The sequence below is a fragment of the Medicago truncatula genome, chromosome 1 (genome assembly GCF_003473485.1).
Source record: "Medicago truncatula cultivar Jemalong A17 chromosome 1, MtrunA17r5.0-ANR, whole genome shotgun sequence".
NCBI classification, from domain to species: domain Eukaryota; kingdom Viridiplantae; phylum Streptophyta; class Magnoliopsida; order Fabales; family Fabaceae; genus Medicago; species Medicago truncatula.
The window spans coordinates 51,946,630-51,969,292 of NC_053042.1; the positions used below are offsets into that span (position 1 = coordinate 51,946,630).

The 22,663-nt window shown below is 31.8% G+C and overlaps 2 protein-coding genes and 1 long non-coding RNA gene across 9 annotated transcripts; all 3 read left to right on the forward strand.

Moving 5' to 3' along the window:
* Positions 1-8,540: 8,540 nt before the first annotated feature.
* Positions 8,541-14,093, forward strand: LOC11422306 (BTB/POZ domain-containing protein NPY2). Of its 7 annotated transcripts, none has more exons than XM_039829992.1 (6): positions 8,541-8,739; positions 9,607-9,688; positions 10,272-10,433; positions 11,275-11,344; positions 11,929-13,104; positions 13,264-14,093. In XM_039829992.1, the coding sequence occupies exons 3-6, from the start codon at positions 10,369-10,371 to the stop codon at positions 13,828-13,830; spliced, it is 1,878 nt and encodes a 625-aa protein (XP_039685926.1). In that variant the 5' UTR covers positions 8,541-8,739; positions 9,607-9,688; positions 10,272-10,368; the 3' UTR covers positions 13,831-14,093. The 7 variants fall into 7 exon arrangements, with proteins under 7 accessions (XP_039685926.1, XP_039685927.1, XP_024626813.1 ...); XM_039829993.1 differs by having other exon boundaries at positions 9,666-9,688; XM_039829995.1 differs by lacking the exon at positions 8,541-8,739 and adding an exon at positions 8,904-9,076 and having other exon boundaries at positions 9,666-9,688.
* A 3,564-nt stretch (positions 14,094-17,657) lies between these two features.
* Positions 17,658-18,589, forward strand: LOC11415147 (LOB domain-containing protein 38). Its single transcript, XM_003592430.4, has 2 exons — positions 17,658-17,950; positions 18,059-18,589. Exons 1-2 carry the CDS (start codon positions 17,767-17,769, stop codon positions 18,457-18,459), a joined length of 585 nt encoding a protein of 194 aa, XP_003592478.1. The 5' UTR covers positions 17,658-17,766; the 3' UTR covers positions 18,460-18,589.
* Positions 18,590-20,866: 2,277 nt separating this feature from the next.
* Positions 20,867-21,834, forward strand: LOC120577909 (uncharacterized). The gene is made up of 3 exons (XR_005643844.1): positions 20,867-21,212; positions 21,301-21,484; positions 21,636-21,834. It is a non-coding gene; the product is annotated as an uncharacterized lncRNA (long non-coding RNA).
* Positions 21,835-22,663: the final 829 nt, after the last annotated feature.

The window sequence follows — 22,663 nt, forward strand, 5'->3', positions numbered from 1 at the left end:
GCTCTCCCACACTAGTAGAAGACTATTATTTATACTTCTCAGCTGCACTTAATTACCGCTAACCCTTACGTTGGGAAGCTGGCGGCAGTTAGTTACTGCCGCGCTAAGGGTATAATGATTTTTCACTAATGTGGGAGAGCATTTGGGTAAGTGAGAAAAGCAATTGTTAACCATGGGTCAGGTAAAGCTAAGCCCAGTTCAATGTAATGTCCACATTGATTCTACGTTTTATTGTTGTTGCTGTATTGTTGATCGAAATACACCCACACTTATTGGTTATACTTCCACATTTTATTAAATTTCTTAAACTATCACTACAATCGTAAACTGATTCATTTAGAGTGAACATTTTGTTTTATATAATTTGTACGTTTTCAAATCGTAAATATATTTTATTCATATAAATCGTTAACATATTTAGTTATAGTTTGTTTATTTACTTATAATATCATAAATAGGGTTATTTATGATATTTATGAATCCACACAATTTGTAATTTTCTCGGAGGACTACGAGGATGTGAGTGCTCATCTGGTGTCATGTAAGAGGAAGAAAAAAGGTGGAGTATCTCACCTTAAAAATAACGATACATTCAAGTTGACCTTCATCTAGAAAGGGTGTTAGTTTAGGGAGACGTCAAACACTCAACATCAATCTAGAGAGACAGTGGTAAAAATACTCAAGGTCGGTCTGGCAAAGCTGGGATAAAAACACTCATGATCAACCTTAGAGGTGGATGTACACTTTAAAAGTTGAGGTAGAGTAAGCTCAACTTAAGGATGAGTTTTTCCTTAATGAGACCCTATGTGTCTTGCTCTTCGGGAGAGCAAGCAATTCTTCAAGAGGACAGAGATGCGCACTTCAGAGGTTGAAGAGGATATGGTATAATTTGTGGAATTACCTCAGCAAGCTAAAGGTAATTAGAGGCAAGTGAATCTTAAGAAGGACGGAAATGATCACTCTGGAGGTGGAAGAGGTTATGGTGAAGCCACTTAAAAGGCTTAAGGTTGGGCACAAAATTTTCAAGAAGGCGGAAGATGTTTCGAGGTTTGAAGAGGTAAGAGTTAAATCTTGTGGGACTACAAAATATAGTAAGAGAAAAGACAAACGATAAGGTGGTCGATGGTTAAAGGGACATCATTATTGATTTAAAGGCGAGGTGATTTTTTTTTTAAAAGTGCATGAAAATCAGTTTTCTGGTCATTCTACGGGTTCACGCCCAGATGCAAAATTTTGTGTCCCAACGTAAATTTGCAAAACGACAATTTTATTACTCCCTCCGTTTCAAAATGAGTGTCGTTTTAGCCAATTGCACACAGATTAAGGAATAGAATGAAATAATCGTTAGACATAACACTTTTATTAAACTGCCCTTGCTTTATAAGAAAAAGATAAACTTAAAGTTGCATTGAAAATTGTGTGAAAGAAAAGTTTGAGAGGGTAAAGTTGGAAGAAAAAAATTAAAGTTGTATTGGAAATGTAAAGTGACATTCATTTTGAAACAATTTTTTTTTTTGCTAAAGTGACACTCATTTTGAAACAGATGAAGTACAATTTTGAGTGAGAAGTGTGAGGCAAACTAGGATTTATCCAAAAGGGAAATTATTATGAGATGAAATGCTAAGAATCGAGTACTTCTAGAATATACTCTTTTTTTTTTTGTCAAGGAGCCTAATGGCTAGAATTCACATTTTTCAAGGTGAATAAGTGGGGTGTCCGGGGTTCGAACTCCGACCCCGACATATAATAATGCACATCCCTGCCAACTGAGCTATGCTCACGGGGACCTTTTAGAACATACTCTAAGGTTGGAAAACAATTTAAACACCTTGGCAAATAGTAGAAATTATAGTTGTTAGTGTTAAAACCAATTTATTGTAACATTTTGGTTTCTCTTTGTAAGAAACTCGTTGATAGTAAGTTTAAGAGATTTTTCTCCTTTTGGCCTAAGTCAAATTTGGATCGAACATGGTGAACAAATATCATTGTGTTTTTCCTTCCTCTCCTTTATCATATTTTTTTTGTTTGTGCTTGTTTAATCACTTTAATTTTGATTGTTGCTAATTCTACGTTATATATATATCAAAATATTGATGTAAGTTTTATCTGAATTCACAACGGTATCAACTTTAAAGATCATAGCCATGATTAGAGTATCATTTTATGTGATAGACTTATATGATTAAACATTATAAAACAATCTAAGTTATTCAACTCTATTCGCATTCTTTTAACTCTACAACTACAAGTATATATTTTTTATAATTTATATTATGCCATAAATCTCTTCCCAAATTAATGGATGAACGTAATGCCAAATCTATTTTACGTATATTTTTAATTGTGAGATTTAAGACATTTATAATGGTTGGTGCTTCACATATTCACCGTCGAGCTAAATAGACATCCTCCATCATGGACTAATATTTATTGGTGTTTATAGAGAAAAGTGTTTATAGAAGGACATTATCTCTTTTCATTTATGTGTGAATTTCATTTAATATTTTCTAATGAAATAAATGAGTGTTTTAGAAATATAATAATATAGAGTTATTAGTGGGACTTGTTAGTAAATTTTGTTGAGGTGTTGTGTTGGAGGAATTAGGTACTTAATAGGTATTGACATTTAAAAATTGACAAATGATATTCGTACAACCACTTTTTGACAACTTTTGTGACAACCTTATTTTTCATACTCACATTATGTTTTTACTTTCTCTCTCTATTGCTTTGGTTTTTGTGCCAATACCTCTTTTCCTTTGTAAAAATATGATTGTCTCAAAAGTTGTCTATCAAATAGGTATTCAAATAACACAACTCTTAAACAATGAATGATGTGTATATGTAGAATCCCCTTAAACACTCAAATAGGGGAGCTCCATTATGTATGGTCTAAATCTTAAGATTTTTTCTTATGCTATTTAACCTTTATAATTATGTGCTATGATTGTTCTTTTTAAAACCTTTTTACTGATTGGTGCAAACATGTAATTGTAAGCCATGTGAACTCTGGTACTCATAGAAATCAATTAAATTTCCGTACAAATTTCTCTATGTGGCTAGTTTTGTACACGATGAATTCCAAATGCAATGACTATTTTAATTGTCTAAAAGGGAATCAATAGTACCATTTGCTAGCTAAGATATCACTGGTTTATGCACAAAATCTGTAGCATTAAACCATTACAGGATTCTCACACTCCATTATGATTACATTTACACCGTCCCTCCACCCCACAAATCCCTTTCTCTATGGGCAGAAAACTTGAGCAGATTGAAATTTCCTTAAGAAATGGTTGTTACTGCTAGAAATCAAGATATTATTCTTTAGTTTATTTAACCTAAACACTACTGTCTCAAAGAGATAGCTTTTGGCAAATATAAGGTCAAAGTCAAAGCTTTTAAATAAAAGGATATGAACATGTGAGATCTTCAAATCATATGGTTCAATCGGTTGAACTCGGTTGAATTGAATGATTAATAGATAGACATAAAAGTAAAAAATATATATTAAAAGATTGGTTGAATTGCACACGTTCAATTTGATTCAGCCAAACAATTTGAAAGCGGGACCAAACCAATTGTCAAACTGATCGATTCTCTGTTCAAAAGACAATTTCATCCAATTTTTAAAGCATCATTTGAAATTCATGTACAGGGGCATCCTTTTTTCTACAACTTTGTACTATTATAACATGGTTATATTTTTTGAGATGTTAATGGTTAAAATTAGGTAATGTTGGGCACTTTTTGGCATAAGCCGTTGACTAACTTCCTTGTTTGGGGAATATGACTAGAAAGAATACATACGATACGATGTGTTTGGACAAGTTTATCTAGACACCATCTTTGAATTTGAACCAGCTTAATTAGTCTCAAAGTTAAAGGAATCAAGTGCTAATGAAGGAATATACCAGAATAAAAATATTTCAAGGTGCGGAATATTTCCATATACAGTCAGCACCATGTGTAAGATCAGTTTAGTTTAGGCACCTTCTCAAGACTTTAGTGAAAACATGCATAAAAATGGGGACCTGAACATGTGCATGAATGAAAGTTATTGTTTAAAGAAATGTAGCACTATTATTGGGATGTGTTCAAATGGGAATATGATATATTCTTTGGTGGTTCTATTATCTATCTATGATATACAATCTGCTTCAATGTGTATGTTGGATGGGTAGGGATTTTTTAGCATTTTTTGTCAACAGGTTGAAGCAGTGTAAATTAAGATGTTGGACTCAACAAATTAGTACACGAATAATCAATTATCACTGAAAAGTTTAGTTTAAAATATCAAGTTGTTGACTAAACTTTTCAACATTTTTTACTTTTATATATCCAACCTGAATAATTCTATGACATTTTAACGTTATTGCAATACCGTTGGCTTTAAAATTTCAACAATTTAAATGTTCACTTCCTTTTTTATATAATTACAGGATCAATTTCCTTGGTAGCATCTGTCAAAAGAAAAAGAAAAAAAAGAAAAAAAACCTTGGTAGCATAGAGATTGCATTATTACATTTTCATGTAACGTTGGGACTTATCACCCTTTCAAGTGACACAAATCATTAGCAACATGATCATGATAAAGGTGTGATGGAACTCAATAATCTTTGCATAGTGACAGTGCATCACAGTTTAAAGATTGACGAGTGTTATTTGAACAATCATTTGATTGACAATTTATGTGACAACTATAAGTTGGGGATTTTATCCAATATACACGTCGGTGAAATTTAATGCCATCGACACAAATACATGTTTTTAATTTTACACATTTTAACCTAAAATAAATGAATAAATAGTCAAATTATTTTCTAATCTATCACTACCTCACCAATTTTGTTTTAAACTATTACAATCAACTATAAGTCCCCCATCCTTAAAAAAAGAAAATTATAAGTCCCCAAACTAAGAAAAATATATCAATTTAATCATTAAATTATTATGATGAACATCCAATTTTGTAAATTGAAAGACTAAATAGTTGGATGAAGGAATCATTTAGGAAGTTTTTAGTTGATTTTAATAGTTTAATGATAAAGTTTGAGAGAATGATAGTTTAGAGACTATTTTGAATCTTTATTTTAAAATAAGTAAATGGCGATGCTATTTGTCGCAAATATTATTATCATACATATATCATGAATATATCACACAAATCATTTACGGGTGTTGAATTTTCAATTTAGCGGAGAACATATATATGTAACAAGTTTTAAATTGAATAAATAAAAATGTTCAATATGGTACTTAAGTCATAGAGTTCTTTCATTTAATGAATTAGTACTTTAATTTGAGCTCTTAACAAGTATCATATTTTCATGATATGTATCTTATCTATGTGACAATTAGCGTATTTTCAAAAATAAAATCTGAAGTATTTTAATGGAAACCAGATGTTAAAAATAGGTGATTATGTTTATTTTCCCAGATGAATATTTAACAAAAACTATATTTGAGTCCTTTAACTTAATTTAAAATTATAAAACTAAATATTTAACAAACTTTTTTTCTTAGCCCACTTCTACTACAAATTTGTGTGTATGATAATTGAATGATATGCTATAAGAATGTTTAACTAAAAATATTATGTTAATTTTGATGGATTTTTTTTTTGTTTTTTTTTATGGATTGGATATTGTACTCGTAATTATAATACAATTTAGATGTCACTGCCAAAAAAATACAATTTAGATGTTATATTGATGAATTGAAAATAAAATTTACAATGATCAATTCAAAACTTGTTAACATACATATATAAAGAAAAATGAAGATTAATAGAACACTGTTTACATTTTTAACGTAAAAGACTAATTTATCATAAAAAAAATGTTAACCATGGGCACAAATTTTGGGCTAAACTATACTTTTCATTCATTATGTTATTTATAAGTAATACTTTGATTTCGTATTTTTCTTCTTCTTCATTTTGATCATTTTTTTTTATGGTGGTTGAGATTTGAACTCTGGACCTTGCATATTTTATGCATTATCCATACCAACTGAGTTACTTATTTTGATCATTTTAATTATACATATTAAAGACTTAAACATATTTTTTCTTTTTCCTAAAAAAAATATATATTTTCCTTTATCTTTTTACCAAAAACGTATTTTGGTCCTTTGTTTTATTTCTAACATATTTTTGATTTATCTATCTTTCTAAAAAGATTCACATTTTCTTAAAAAAAAAATAAAATTCACGTGTTAGTCATAAATCATAAGTTAACAAAAGTTTAATACTACCTCCGTTTCTTTTTAATTGTCACATTTTGACGTTTTATACAAACCAAGATACTCCCTCCGTCCCTTAATAAATGACCTAGTTGACAATATGCATTATTGAGTTGATATACTTTGACCATACTTTTCTACTAATTCAGAAAGATAAATAATATCATGTAAGATGTTGTTGGATTCGTCTTGATGAGTATTTTTAAAATATTAAATTTTTATAATTTTTTTTAGTAGAGAATTGAAGATATTAAAGATAAAACATATGCATTGGTATGTGTGTCAGAGTCAACTAGGTCATTTATTTAGGGACGGAGGGAGTAATCAATAAATGTTGCTACTTTTGATACAATAATTTCTATTTTTACTATAATAACCTTATTTATTTAATGTCTCATTACATATATTTCTCTCTCCATAATAATAAATAAGGGTAATATTAGTAAAATAACATTTAATGTTGCATTGAACTACGTAAAGTGACACTTAAATAGGAACAAAAAAAATCTCGAAAAGTGACACTTAAAAAAGAACGGAGGGAGTACATGACAATTACCGTTTTAACACAAGCACATGTGGCATAGAAGAGGAAAAAACGACGTTTTTTAGGAATAATGAGAACGAATTCTGAAAACGAAAATAAGAACATAAGTATTCGAAGAAAATTTTGTTGCGATGCATTTAAAGAAGAACGATTTGTTGTGACGCCTTTAAAAAAGATTAAATTGTTACAACATGTGTGACAAGCTAGAAACCATGTGAGTTTAGTTTTTAACATGTTTTTTGATCTGGAGCGGCGGGGGGTTATGTGGAGGTGGAGACGTAGGTTGTGGCAGTGGGAGGAGGAGTTGTTAGCGGAGTGTAGGGCTTTACTTCTTGATGTTCTCTTGTTTCCGAATGTTTCAGATATATGAGTTTGGCTTCCTGCTCCGTCAGATGGATACACTGTTAGTGGTGCTTATCATGTGCTAACCTCTCAGGACCACTCTGGTGCGGCTACTGATGCGGAGTTGGTGTGGCACAAACAGGTTCCCTTGAAGATTTTAGTTTTTGCTTGGAGACTCCTCCAGGATCGTTTACCGACAAAGACTAATTTGATTGCTCGACGGGTGTTATCGAATGACATGTCCTTATGTGTCGCTAGTTGCGGTCATCCAGAAACGGCCCAATATCTTTTTTTGTTGTGTAACACTTTTGGTTCGCTTTGGCATTTGGTGCGTGATTGGATTGGTTGCTCGGGGGTGGATGCTGATAATATATCTGACCATTTTCTTCAGTTTACTTATTTGACAGGTGATGCTAAGTCTAGATGTTATTTTATGCAACTTATTTGGCTTCTCTGTGTCTGGGTTGTGTGGAATGAGCGAAATAATCGTCTGTTTAATAATGTAATAACTCTCATTCCCCGTTTGTTAGGCAAGGTCAAGATGTTGTCCTTAGCTTGGTTGAAAGCTAAAAAAACTACTTTTGTGTTTGATACTTAGCAGTGGTGGTCATACCCTCTTGTGTGTTTGGGTATAGGTTGATGTAGCTCTGTTGTGTTGGTTGTTTTGTTGTAACTCTTGGTTCCTGTTTGTAGTCTCTATGGCACACATTGTGCTCTAGGAATTGCATTGTTATATAATTTCATTTTGGCTTTTAAAAAAAAATAAAAAATAAGAACAAACTTGATTTTTCTTAAAAAGATAAAAAAAAAACATGTTAAAAATAAGATAAAAAACCAAAACATTTTTTTTTGGGTAGTCGGATTCGAATCCCAGACCTTGTATATATTATGCATTGTCAATACGAATTGAGCTGAGATCACAATGCAGTTTTGGTAAAAGATAAAGTACCAAAAGTATATTTAATGCTTTAATTCTTAAATTTGTTTGTGTCGTTTTGATCATTTTTGAATTTCAAACTTAAGATTTTTAAGTGTTTTCTTTGGCTTTTGCACTTGAGTTTATCAAATACTATCTGTTTTTTCATTCTCTTTAAGGAGTCAAACAGTTAATAAAAAAATATGATCACATGATAAACATTAGATAGACTCGGATGAATTGTCTATCATGTGTAACTTAAAATACCAGAATGAAATAAAAACAAATTAATGAAAAGACCAAAATAAAGTCTAAAAAAAACTCAAAAAAGAACAAAAGTATAATTTAAAAAACAACCTATAGACATAGTTGAAAAGAAATGGAATTTATCCTAATATAGTTAGTTGTGATTTTGTGGGGATACAAAGCAAAAATTGCTTTTGCCAACTGTCTACTTATGAAAAAGACACAAGTGATGATGAAAATGAAAAAATGGTAAAGAGAAGTAGTAACTAGTTTTGCATTGCAGCACACAGCACACTATACACTATGGTCTAGCTATGCTGCTTCTCTCTTTTATTTTATCTCAACTGAACCAACCAAGACATTAATTAATTACCTTCATTTAATTTGAAAGCTATCAAAAAGCAACCTCAAGTGTCAGTTTTGGCGTGCATATCTTAACAACGTGGTATGTATTGTTAACTGTGTGTGTCTTGTTTTGTGTTTGTGTCACAGTGCATACCATCCCAGAAATTCAATGTTGTGGTACATACTTTCTCATCTAAAATTAAAGACACTAATGTATTAGGAAAGTGTATCATAGCAAGCAACAACATCAAAAAAGTGGTAATGTTGAATGTTACAAGCATTATAAAACATCATTTCTTAACTATTTTGTTTTTTTGTGTATGGAATATTTTTGCTGTTTTCTCTTCACCCTTCTTCTGGTTTACCTGAAAGCTTAAAACTTTATTACACTGTCATAGCAACCACTGTTCAGCATTTCTAGTACACTCCATGTTTGTGTAAGATCTTTACTTTCTTAATGGTTGAGCTGTTAATGTGTTTTTTATTTTTATTTTTATTTTTATTTTTTTTATGTGTTTTCCTCTTAGTAATGGTATTTTCACCTCTAAATTTGAAAAGGGTATGTGTCTTTTGATGGGTTTTGTATTTTTTTAGGTTTTTTTAAACAATGACTCAAATGGGTTATGCGTGCAGTTTTTTATATTGTGATGAGTTGGGAAAAAAAAATTGAGTCTTGGGTGTTGTTGGTGTTTACACGGAGAGTGATTTTTGGGTGGTTGTTATTTTGATTTGGTTAGTGGATCTAAAGCATATTTTTCTACATGTGTGGTTGAGATTTTAACACCACATAGTATAAAGTTATGATCTTGCCTAACATTATTTTACTAGATTTTTGTTTGTTACATTCTGGTGGATTCTTCAGATTTTCAGTTTGAAATTTGTTTTTATATTGCAACTTGTTGATGTATGATTGTTCATTAATTAACATATTCGTGATCTTGTTCATTTATTCCATACTTGGCAAAAGATTCTTGTTGTCTACAGTTTTGGTGGTTTTTTCAACTGATACCAAGATGCTGTTTTCAGTTGCAGGTTTTCAAACTTCAACGGTAAAGAAAATAAATGAAAAAAAGAAAATATTTAGAGATATACTATATAAATATAGATAGATAGGTATACACATGTTGGATTTGGAACTTGAAGCTTTTAAAAGTGTTGGTGGTATGGTATGAATCTTAAAAAAGAAAAACAAAGAAACAGTGTAATCAGATAGTGAAGGATAAAGAAATAAAGAAAAGTGAGGTGGAGTCAGATTTGTGTCTCTGGTTTTAGAATTGTTTAGTGTTACTACTCTGTTGGCTATGTTCCCTGAGCTGACTCGGTGCGCCCGGACTCCGTGGCCTTTGCTGCCGACCAAGGAAACAATCTCTTGTTAGAGTCTCTTACCATTTAAGAGAACCTTTGCTTAAAAAATTGGGATAATCCCAATCTAGACCACTTATCTTTCTCTATCTTTTATATTAACCTTCTGCCTTGTTTGCTGTCAAGATTCCGTTATACTTTTCAGTATTTAACCTTGTTGCCTTTAGAAACTTTTCTTTTCTCTCTTCAGGCCAAGAAACTTGGATATACATTTCAGTGTTAGCTGGTGTTATCTTCTCATTCCTTTTTTGGGATATGTTTTATATGTAGGGATGTTTGAATTAGGAATCAGAGATTGAGTAGTATTGAAGCTTTTTTTGTTTGAGTTACCATCTTCTTAGAGGAAAGTAGATCTTATATTGTCCAGATGAAGTTTATGAAACTTGGTTCCAAGCCAGATACATTTCAGACTGATGGGAACAACAATGTTAGGTAATATTATACATTTTCTTTTAGTATAGACATTATTCTTAATTGTTAGTTTGCTGAAATTTTTGTTGTCATGAGAATTACATTTGTTGATATGTTACTGTTTCAACTTTCTTTGTTCCTAATATAAAGAAATTTGCATAAGAATGATATTCATTCTCCCAACAGTTTCTTTTAATTCACTATTGGTGATAACTGAAAATTTTAAAAATTCGTACTAGTTTTGATTTCCAGTTTTCTACTTTATGTAATGCATTCTTTTAGGTGATTTTTGGTGTTGAAGAAAATGGTTTCTGTTCACTTCCTTTTTCCTCTTCCTTTTTTTTGGTTGGCGATAACAAAATTAATCTTTCATGACTGTTATTGTTGCTGACCTGACTAGGACTTGTACATTCATATTGAAAATTAGTTATGTTTATATTTTGTCCTTCTATTTATACATCAATTTTCCGTCAATGCTTAAATTACTGTTTTTTTTAACTGATTTATCACAACACACTAGTGTTTATACATTATTTGTTGAAAATATTACTATGCTCGTGTACGACCGATGTGAAAGAACTTAACAACATTCACTTGCATTTTTTCTCTGAAGCTGTCTTTATTGGTTAGCGACTATATATCACAATGTCCATTATTACTTTTCAATTAGACTGTTTCAAATCCCTTTTCAAATATAGAAGATTGGGAAAGAAATTTAATTAAGAATAGCTATGCATTTATTTCTCAGTCATTCTTGATCTAGCCACCATTCTAGGGTTCTACTCTTTTTTTATGTCTGTTATTCATTTTATGCACCCTCTTTTTAGATAGTTTGTTCTAACAAGATGCCTTTCATGCGCAGGTATGTTGCAAGTGAGTTGGCATCAGATATTATTGTTAGCATAGGGGATACAAAGTTTTACTTACACAAGGTATGCTCAAATCCTTCTACCATGCCTGATAAATTTAATAGCAATTTGTGCAAAGTTACGATTGATAAATACAACTCAATTTTTATGTTCATTTCCCTTACACCACACTAAAAGGAATGAAATTTACATTTATCATCTCTTGCCTTGTGGATTTCAAGTATTTTATTTCTTTTCTATTTAGTAGTTTCTATTTTTTTTGTTCCTTAACCTGTGCTGAAAAGCCATTTGATGATAAAATCCCAATGAAACAAAAAATCCTAATAAATAAACTAATGGTTTACTCATCTGTGATATATAAGTGAATCATAATGCATGACCTTATTAAGGATCAGAAATGGAAAGGACTGTTATTAACTTAGTTATCAAAATCTCAACTATAAGTGTTATTCACAAATAAACTGCTAAACCAATTCAACTATTACTTGGGTTAGATTTATGGAAAATCTGGTTCGGACAACCATTACTTGAAATTATTGTCAGGTTGGGAAAGATTGCTTCATGTTATTCACAAATAAACTGCTAAATCAATTCAACTATAAGTCTTCATTTTATGTTACTGATACTCCAAATCTTTTTATTTGTAGTTTCCTCTCATATCAAAGAGTTCTCACTTACAGAAGTTGATCTCCCTCAATAATGAAGAAAACATCAACGAAATTCAAATTTCAGACATTCCTGGTGGTGCAAGTGCCTTTGAGATATGTGCTAAGTTTTGCTACGGCATGACTGTTACCCTCAATGCTTACAATGTGATTGCTACTAGATGTGCAGCAGAGTATCTTGGAATGCACGAAAACATTGAGAAAGGAAACCTTCTTTTCAAGATCGATGTTTTCCTAAGCTCTAGCATTTTTCGTAGTTGGAAGGATTCCATTATCCTTCTTCAGACTACAAAGTCTATGTCGCCATTGGATGAGGAACAAAAGGTTGTCAACCGTTGCATTGAATCTATAGCAAACAAGGCATGCGTCGATGTGTCTAAAGTTGACTGGTCTTACACGTATAACCGAAAAAAGCTTCCGGAAGAAAATGGCTTTGAGTCAAACCAGAATGGAGTTAGAACTCGAAATGTGCCAAAAGACTGGTGGGTTGAAGATTTATGCGAACTTGAAGTTGACATGTACAAATCTGTTATAACAAATATCAAAACCAAGGAAATTCAATCTAATGATGTAATTGGTGAAGCCTTGAAAGCTTATGCTTACAGAAAGTTGCCAAATTTCAGCAAGGGTATGATCCCATGTGAGGATGTGTCAAAGCATCGGTTAATAGTTGAAACTATTGTGAAGTTGTTGCCTTCCGATAAAGGCAGTGTTTCGTGTAGGTTCTTAGTCAAGCTATTGAAAGCTGTGATTTTTGTAGAATCAGAAGATAGGATCAGAGATGTGCTAGTAAAGAGAATTGGTCAGCAACTAGAGGAGGCTTCGGTAAACGATATTTTGATTAAAGCACCAGATGGAGAGATTACAATGTATGATGTTGGTATAGTACAGAAAATTGTAAGGGAGTTTCTTATGAAAGATCACAATTCCGAGATTGAATTGGTTGGAGGTGGCGAACTTGAAGGGATAAGAAAGCCGGGGATTTTATCAGATGCCTCTAAGCTGATGGTTGCAAAACTCATAGATGGATACCTTGCTGAAATTGCGAAGGATCCTAATTTACCATTGTTGAATTTTGTTAATCTTGCTGAGTTAGTTTCTAGGATCTCTCGTCCGTCTCATGATGGCCTTTACAGGGCTATTGACACATATTTGAAGGTAAAATTAATTCTTTGATTCATGTTGCATAGTCCATTTTAAATTCAGTATAGAGAATGCTTTTCCATTGTTGTGTCTTAGTATGTTAAAATTTAAATTCTCTGCTTATCATAGAATAATATTTTATCCGTTACACTTAAATGCTTTGAAACACTACAGGAGCACCCTGGTATCAGCAAAGGTGAAAAGAAGAGTATATGCCAGCTAATGGATTGCAGAAAGCTGTCAGTTGATGCATCCTTGCATGCAGTGCAAAACGAGAGGCTACCGACACGTGTAATTGTGCAGGTACTACATTTCGAGCAGGTCAGAACCGCCGCGTCATCGGGTACTAGCACTCCAGACATAGCTAAAGGAATCAAAGACTTGAGCATTGGATCCAACGGTAGCTCAAGGTCGGGAACAACTAATCCGGAATATGACACGGATGGTGCAGGGACAGCTGAGGAATTAAAGGCATTAAGAAAGGAACTTGCATCGTTGAGACAAAGCAACGGAGTAGGAAACAGTTTCAAAGATGGAGATGCTAAACCAAACATGGATAAGGCTGTTATTGGAAAAATGAAAGGGTTGTTGAAGTCAAAGAAGTCTTTCATTAAGCTATGGGCAAGCAAGGGAGGACATGGTGAAAATAGTGGCTCAGATTCATCTGAGAGTATTGGTTCTGTTAACCCTGAAGAAGTTAAATCTACACCATCCAGAAATAGGAGGAATTCAGTTTCCTAAAAGTAGCTATTGGTTCACTTTCTTGTCTTTTCTTCTAATGTTTATTTTCTCTCTTTTTTTTGGGTTAGTTTCTTTATGTCCAGAGGACCTCAAAACTAGTGGTTTATCTCTTTCTAAATTAAGTTAAAGTATATATAGTTTAAAATAGGAAAATTGTGAAGAATGCAACTCATGTAGTAAAACCTTGGCATCTTTCCTATCAAAGTAGTTGTTTACTTATCAATAGATTAATGAAAGTACTGAAGGAGATGATTTTACTGATATATTTGGGATTAGTTCTGCTGGTACTCGGGTCAGTGATATAATTGTGTACACTGATGGTGTAACGAGTTATAAGATTTGAATTAATAATAAATGAGTAAATGTTAAGATGAAAACTTTATTTCCTCAAAAAAAATAAAAGGATGAAAACTTCATAATTTGTTTGTTTTGTTATGTACAAGTATGTGTATGATCTTAACCTATAAACTTGTAGTCAAACTTGAGATACTACAAGTTTTGGTTGCATCTTACATTTATATATCATTCTTTGCACCCATTATTTTATTATAATAATTATTTCTTTTATCATGTTATTTTATGATACTTTTTTGTTATACTTTATTTGAACATTTAAAAATACAAGAGAATGAATTCGGTCGGAAGAGTGTTAGGGTCATACAACCCAATTCCCTCAAAAACATATAGAAGTCTAAAACAAAAATAAATAACAAGCTCTTTTTACCCATTCAGCAAGAAATAGTTCTACTAATAAATACTGACTGAGAGATCGTGAGCCGCATCAACTCTTGGTAGGACGAGAATTCACAAGGAGGGAGAGTCATAGATGGTAGGATGAGGGCAGGTAGTTGCTCAGCGCAAATGGTACTTTAAGCATGTTGGATTCCAAGTGTGAGTGGTTAAGTCTCATATCATCTATGGATGTGTAAAATATCGGATTTATAAGATAGGTAACTCATATGCTAAAGGTCCTAAGTTTTTGGGTGGAGATATGGCGTCTCCCTCTCTTGTGATCATGGAGCATTGTGCTTGTTGTTTCTTTTCCGCGTCCCTCAAACTCTCCAACAAAGAAAACCCTACCCCAAAGCTAGAAAACAAGCCACACGCGCACACGATCCCACCAAACAAAACCATGATGTGGATCCTAGAATTGTGCGACTCCATGAGTGTCCAAATATACATGGTTAAAAATTTAGACACACATCAAAATACATATTATTTAGTTATTTCAAAAATACATATTATTTAATTCTTTTCTCTCTCTATTTTTTTTTTTTTTTAAATATGTAAGTGTTCAAATGGTTATGACTATGCAAGAATTCCTCTGGATATACTTTAATTTAAAGGTCACTAGACATTCTTTGTAGATTCGTTTTCTTTTGTTTACCTTTCTTCACAATTGTAGAGAGGAATCAGTGTAAGTGTAATCCAAAATGAGACTTCTAAAATTAAAACAAACAGCATAAACTGAAGGGAAAAACAAAACAACTCAATTGTGCTGTACCAATAGAACAGTGACAAGATGCAGGTGAGGGCTCTGGAATTGTAATTTAACTATCCCATTTGTTTACTGTTTCTAGCAAACACAAAAAGAAACAAAACTGTTCCACTAAAATCCACATAAACATGCTTTAAAATTCACGTCACAAACATTGATAATTACTGCCAATCCGGCACCCATTAACCACATACCAACTTTTCTAGGGTGGATTATTTATCAATATAGTAGTACTATAGTACTAGTAATATTAATATTGAATTAATTAAACTAATTAAGGTTACTACTCCTAGTCCTAGGGCCACGTAACTGTGCCGCGGCAGAAAGTTTAATAAACCTTAGTAGTAAGTATTATAAATAATAATGGAACAAATAGTAATTTGCTGAGGTATGTAACATTTAATAATCTGCCTGTTAACTTCAGTTGTAACTACTTTGTTTCTTTCACAAGGTGTTTGATCAGCTTCATTGGAGCTTAACCAAAATCTAAAATCAAGATTTTACGTTTATTACAAAGGAGTCTAAATGTTTAAATCGAAGCCGTGAGAGTGATTATTACTATAGACAAAACTGTGATGAAGATAGCAAAATTGTAACATATTATTTCTTTCTGATACTTATTTTTATATATATGTTTCTCATAAAAAGTTTGTTTGATTAAAGTGTATAATTTTTTACTAAACTGGTTTCATAAAATTATGTTATATATTAACATTCTTTCTGATTTTCTTTTTGAAACAGTACATTGTTTCTGATAAAATGCCCCAACCTCATTAATATGTCTTCCTAATGCATTGAAGGGACACAGAATACAGATTCTGTGATTATAAAAAAAGAAGATACACCAATAATTGTCCTTGCATTTCACAAACTAATTTTGAACTGTATAGAGCCTAATCAAACTTAATTATAAGTATTACTGGGGTTATAATGGGTCCAGTTCTCCAATTTAAATATACAAAAAAAATAATACTATACCATGGTAGAGTCACCTTTAACGACATATAAGTTGTTGCAATGCATATTACGTACGTCAAAAGTTTCAAATGCACAAGTTTATCCTAAATGGAATCCCATTCTCCACAAACATTAATTTTGTTGGAGTTGGAAATACCTTTGTTCATATGAATGAAGTGTGGTCCATTATGGATAAAGATTGCAATTGCCACGTATCCAAATTCTGTCTGTAATTTCTATGCCTATAAATATATGCAGCTAGCACAATAATAATAATAATAATAATAAATCATCATAGCTCACGGTCCACTTGAACTTTGGCATATATTATTGATATCCCCACTGTAAAGTTGTCATCATAGAGCTTTAATTGTTTACAACTCATCTTGAAGTAGGTAAAATATTGTAGTAATTTATTTTTTTATAAATTGGTTTTTATCTCAGTTATCAAGTGACGAGAATAAGAATGAGGGTGGAATGGAAACTAATAAAGATTGATCTAAATCTTGTATATTGAAATATAAAATAAAAAAACCCTTATAAATCTCCTCTAGGAAAAGAAAAAAAAATACTCCTACAAATTGCAACAACAGGTATATAATTAATGAATATTTACTTTCTAATAATATTGTATGCCATTCAAAAAATAAGGTGGAGTACTATATAATAAATTAGAAACACCAACAACCAATGCTTATTTACTCTTCTTTTTATGACAGAAGAATCAATATAGTAGAATGTTTGAAATATAAATGAATTCTGTTTTATGGAGGAAAAAAAATCATAAAAAACTATTTATAGAGTGTTTGAAGTTACAAATATTTGATTAGAGTATATTGGGCGCACATTGACGAATCTCGTTAATAAATATTGAATTTCATGCGATCACATTATTATATTATATATATATATATATACATGTCACCATAATTTTATCAAATTTCCAATCAATCCAAACATCCACACTCAAGTTAATTATGTAGGAGTAATTAATTATTGAAGCTAAAAAGATTAGGACACAAAATTACAATGAACAAAACTAATTGATGAGAAATAAAGTTAGTATGCATCTACGGTGGTCCAATTTAGTGAATAAAGTAAAATTTGATGGTGGGAGAGAAATGTGAAGGGAATTATCTCCAAGTGAAGTGTGGAAAAATTCCCAACATTTGCGGAGAACCTGAGTTGCAGCCCTAACAACATGACCCTACCCTACCCAATATATTTGTAACTTAACCATGGTTTGAATATATACACTATAATATTAGTACTATTATTAAAAAATGAACAAATGTTGATTAGTTGATGATGCATGCATGATTCCCCACACACACGCACTCCTACTTTTCACCACTATATTATGCATAATAATTAAGTTTTCTTTCTTCACATGATTAACTAAAACCTGCAAGATATAAGACCATACAGTGTTACATTTATCTATCTAGTAGTAAATTGAAGATATATATATATATAATAAAATGAGTTGCAACGGTTGCCGAGTTTTGAGAAAGGGATGCAGTGAGGATTGCATGTTACGAGATTGTCTAACGTGGATACAAAATCCACAAGCACAGGCTAACGCCACTGTCTTTGTCACCAAGTTCTTTGGCCGTGCCACCCTCATGTCTTTCCTTTCACCTGTTCATCCCAACCAAAGATCATGTATATATATATATATATATACTACTCGGATAAATAAAAGTTGATGTATCTGGTTCAAAAGAATATACAAATTTCTAACATGTATTAATTAATTCAATTATATTACAGGTTTGTTCCAGTCGCTTATGTATGAAGCTGTTGGGAGAACTATAAATCCAGTAAATGGAGCAGTTGGGCTGTTATGGACTGGAAAGTGGCAATTCTGTCAACTTGGTGTTGAACAAGTGCTGAGAGGTAACGGCGGCGCGTTGACGGCACTCCCTGATCAGTTGTTAGGTGTGGATCATGATAGTAGTTCAATTCATCATCAATATCACCAACAGCAATCTGGGTTGATGTCATACTCTAGAGTGGTGAAAAACCAAGCAGAAAAGCAACGTGCGGGGACACATGAGTCAGAGGAATCGGAGTCTTCCACGTTGGGAAGTAGAACAAGAACAGAAGATTGTTCTTATGTTTATGCTAATTCTCAAACTCAAAGGAACCAACTCCTTACACTATTCTTATGATCGATCTCATGCCTTTTTTCTTTATTTATTCTTAATTTTGAAATTAATATCCCATAACTTTATATATTGAAAATTGCTCTGTTCAGAGTATTATGGTAAATAATTGTCACCACCAAGTATTTTTCTATAATCCATCCTCTAAAAAAACTATTTTTCTGCAATAACCAGTGAATTTGGTTTTGGTAGCTATAATATATTTTGTCGTTGATATTCCTCTAAAATCACTAGTTTTAGTCATATCATTTATTTGTACAAATAAATAGAATAAAATTTCTTTTATAGTTAAACAAAATTAGAGTAGTTACATACATATACAATTACAAACATATATGACACCACAAATATTAGAGTAAACCATGAAAAGAAAAAAGATAATTAGAGGTTTGAAGCCGAAAACAAGGAGTTGTAACTCCCACATAATCAGCAAAATCTAAAAAACTAATATGAATCGGATGTTGTTCATATGATATCACATTTAAACCTTTTTCATAGCTAAACGAAGTTAGAGCATCCTCACATTTGTTTGCTTCATAATAAGACTAAGAGTGACACACTTTCATTACTCAATCCAATTCTAGCCACTTGATTATCCGTCACATCAATCTAGCATCTTAAAAACTACATTCCTCTTTAGATGATACTATAAAGTATGTGCGACCTTTGAATCTACATGCAGCTGTACCCGTCTAAAACCGCAAGATTCAATTTCTCTAATACCAAAGGCCATGTGACATGCCCTACCACACTCTTCAAAAAAAAAAAAAAAACTTAAGACAACAAAGTATTATCTAACAACGATGAGCTTGAAAAATGATATTACAATTTACTAGCCTCTACAAACTCAATTTTTTACATGTCACAAAGGGGCAACTCAGCTATCTTTACCTTATATTAAAAATAAAAAAACTATCTTTACCTTTTTTTTATTGTCTTAAATATTTCCCATTAATAATATAAAGTGTTCAACACTATATACTATATTCAAATTGGTCTTGGGTTGCGTCATGTTAGTGGTTCTTTCATGTACTACAACTATGTATGAAAATATTCGTCTACCCTGATCTAGTCTAAACCTTGATTTACCCATAAGAGGTAAAACTTTTTCCCTTGCATTGGCTAGAATTTTGTTTTTTCACAACTGGTAATTTCTCTTCTTTTGTTCGCTATAGCTACTAATGTGAATGTACATATGTCAAGTCGTAGATACCCATGAAGATTATACAAGTGAAAATTTCACTAAAAATAGTGATAATTCTACGACTAAACGTGAAATAGCAAAGAATGGGAAATATATACCAATAATAATGTCACGGGCATTGATTCTTCAAGTTGGCATTGAATCAAATCAAATAATGCTAACTTTTTCCAGTAGTCACGAATGGGCTGTTTCACCAAATTTTACCAAAGTTGTAAATGCATGTGTCCCACTTTTAAAAAAAAAAATGCAGGCAAGCAATTTACTACTGATTCTGTTTCAGTACATCCAAAAATATTACACATTTACTCAAGTCAGAATCCTTTACATTAAATATCGAACTTAACACTTTAAATAACTTAGTTTATCTATAGCAACTATTAACTATAACTATTAATAAAGGCAATACTTAATTTTCGTGTAGCCTATTTTTACTTCCTAAAATACCCTTGACAGTTTGAGTTTGAATTTAAGTGACATCCTTTCACGGTTACTAATATTCATAATAACTCCTTAAAACCAACTACTCCACTAACATACTTCCCTTTTTTTTCCTACTTTTTATTGAAGAACTTGGACTTTCATGATTGATGGTAGTTTATATTTGCCAATTACTAATAGCAATACAAAGCGACAAAATTCATCTAATGGAAACAAAGGTTGATTGAAAAAGACAAAATCACTTGCAGAAGAGGAAAGGAGGACATTGTCAAGTATGTATGAAAAGTTTAATATCGTTTAAAATTTGTTTGTGAATAATGTTTATTGCACAGAATTTACTTTTAATGAATGGCGTGTAACATATCGGATGTATGTTGATGTCTGACACCTACACATTTGATTATGTTCAATAAATTTATTTATGTGTCATTACTGTGTCTGGTATCGATGTATGTGTATGTGCTTCATAAGTGTAGACTATGTTTTCTATTGGGAAACCTAAAAGCGCAACAATATGACAACCCTTCATCATGATCATTCTTTTCCACGCGGAACGGTTAGTACTCCATTTCTTTCGTTTTATTTTGATCCCATTTTTGTTATCTTGGTATTTATTTATGTTTTCTATCTTGCATTTTTTCTTATTAGTCTCTAATTTTTTAGAGAATTGTTAACATATTTTTCGATGGACATGTATGGTTCCCTTCACCGTAAGTGTGTTTTACAAGAATTAATTTTTTATATTTAGTCATCTATAATCTATATCTTTTTCTATAATCTAAAACATCTATATGGAGGACAGGGACCTTTAATCTGGATTTTTATCATTCCAATTCTTTCTTAGCAAGTGATCGTTATTACACTTGGTCTTGAAGAGGCAAAGAAAATATAAAGAAATAGGAAACGAGTAGGGTATCAATGCCATGTTTTTCAACTGCTAGTTCTGCGATAGGGAAATGGGAACATTTTGGTGGCAGTGAAGAAATCACAAAGCAGTCGGTGCGTGGGGGCTAAGTTTTTAACTAGGAGATGGCGGTGGTCATGCTATGTTGATGGCGCGGTACGGCAGATGCGGTTACTAAGAAAACTTTCATGTTCTTTCTTCTCTTCAGAAAAGGTAGATACTGCTCTTCTCTCAATAAGATGTAGGTCTTTTTGTTCGGGTTATATTTTTTTATCTATTCTTATTTGGCTATTATGTCCAGGGTAGCAGACACACCATTCTTGATGAGGTCAAGATATTGGAATCACATGGAGCAGTAAATATTTTATTGGGTCATCCTTCATATCAATTGTAGTCATGTCGAGGAAGTTTGTGAAGTAGTAGAAGATATAAATATTAAATCAGTGATGTTCTACCATGATCGAAGAAAAACATAGTGCATCAAGGTTTTACCATTATAATGCAAAAAATATATTTCTCTACATAACTGATTTCTCTTAATCAAGAAGAAAGTACTCAAAAGCATTTTCTATTTCCTACTACGATCTAAAATAATCTTCAACACCGTTGACTTTTTTTTTATGTGCACTGATGTAGGAACTTGAGAACAAGCATAGAATAGAGAAAAGGAAACACAAGGATTAGGAGAAAGTTTTTTTTTTTAAGGGGATTAGGAGAAAGTTGAAGAGGTAAGTATACATGTTTTGAAATAAACTTTGGTGAAGTATACATGTAACAAACTTCATTTAAGGGTTCTGAAACAAAAAGCGCTAAAGAGATTAATTGTGCATTTGGAATCACAATGAAATGTTTTAGATAAAGGTATGAAATTATAATATCCTTATGTCTTATTTATATATCTATTTTATTGTGAGCGTGTTTGATAGGTTAAGTGAAAGACATGTCAATATTTTATGTCTAATTATTGTGAGCGTCTTGGGTTGTATGAAGTGTATTAAGTGAGAGATATGTCAATTATTTTATGTTTAAAAAGTTTGTATTAATAAATTAATATCTATTCATATCATTTCATTCATGGAACAACTACTACTTTAAAGTAAAATTTTCTTTTACAACCTATCACTTTTATATAGAAAGTGCGTTTGCGCGGTAAAAAAAGCGGACAGACGGGCACGGCGTGCCCGTCTAACGCTAGTACAATATAATTTATCTTTTTTTCTTTAGTTACCACCGAAGAATCTTAGACTGTAAATGGGACTAGCCCTTAAGAAGACGGCACTGTTATGGGACCACAAAAGTAACATGAAATGGGCCTCTAAGATTGGACCACATTCGTGGCTTTGATCCTTTTACTAGCACGTTACAATCCTCTTTCTTAGAATTGTTTGATTTTAGTGACAATGACAATACATACACTCACTTTAAATTCATTGTACCATATTGCTTGTAATCTAAGTTAATCACCAAATGAGGTTCACGTAACACAGCTATCTACACATTATTTTAAACTGTATTTAGGTTGGGGAAAAATATCCATCATTGTATTTTTACTGATTTTAAATGTCGATATTTGATTGTGTCAAGAAAAGCTTTACATACAAGAAATCTTGCAACATAGAAGTAGACATTTAGATTAGATTATGATGAAAACTATACTATACTTT

Excerpts from the sequence above, each read along its gene's own strand:
- LOC11415147 (XM_003592430.4), top strand. The coding sequence starts at position 17,767 with ATGAGTTGCAACGGTTGCCGAGTTTTGAGAAAGGGATGCAGTGAGGAT. Across the intron at positions 17,951-18,058 it reads TCATCCCAACCAAAGATCAT|GTTTGTTCCAGTCGCTTATG; the intron begins GTATATATATAT and ends ATTATATTACAG.
- LOC11422306 (XM_039829992.1), top strand. The coding sequence starts at position 10,369 with ATGAAGTTTATGAAACTTGGTTCCAAGCCAGATACATTTCAGACTGAT. Across the intron at positions 10,434-11,274 it reads GATGGGAACAACAATGTTAG|GTATGTTGCAAGTGAGTTGG; the intron begins GTAATATTATAC and ends TTTCATGCGCAG. Across the intron at positions 11,345-11,928 it reads CAAAGTTTTACTTACACAAG|TTTCCTCTCATATCAAAGAG; the intron begins GTATGCTCAAAT and ends TTTTATTTGTAG.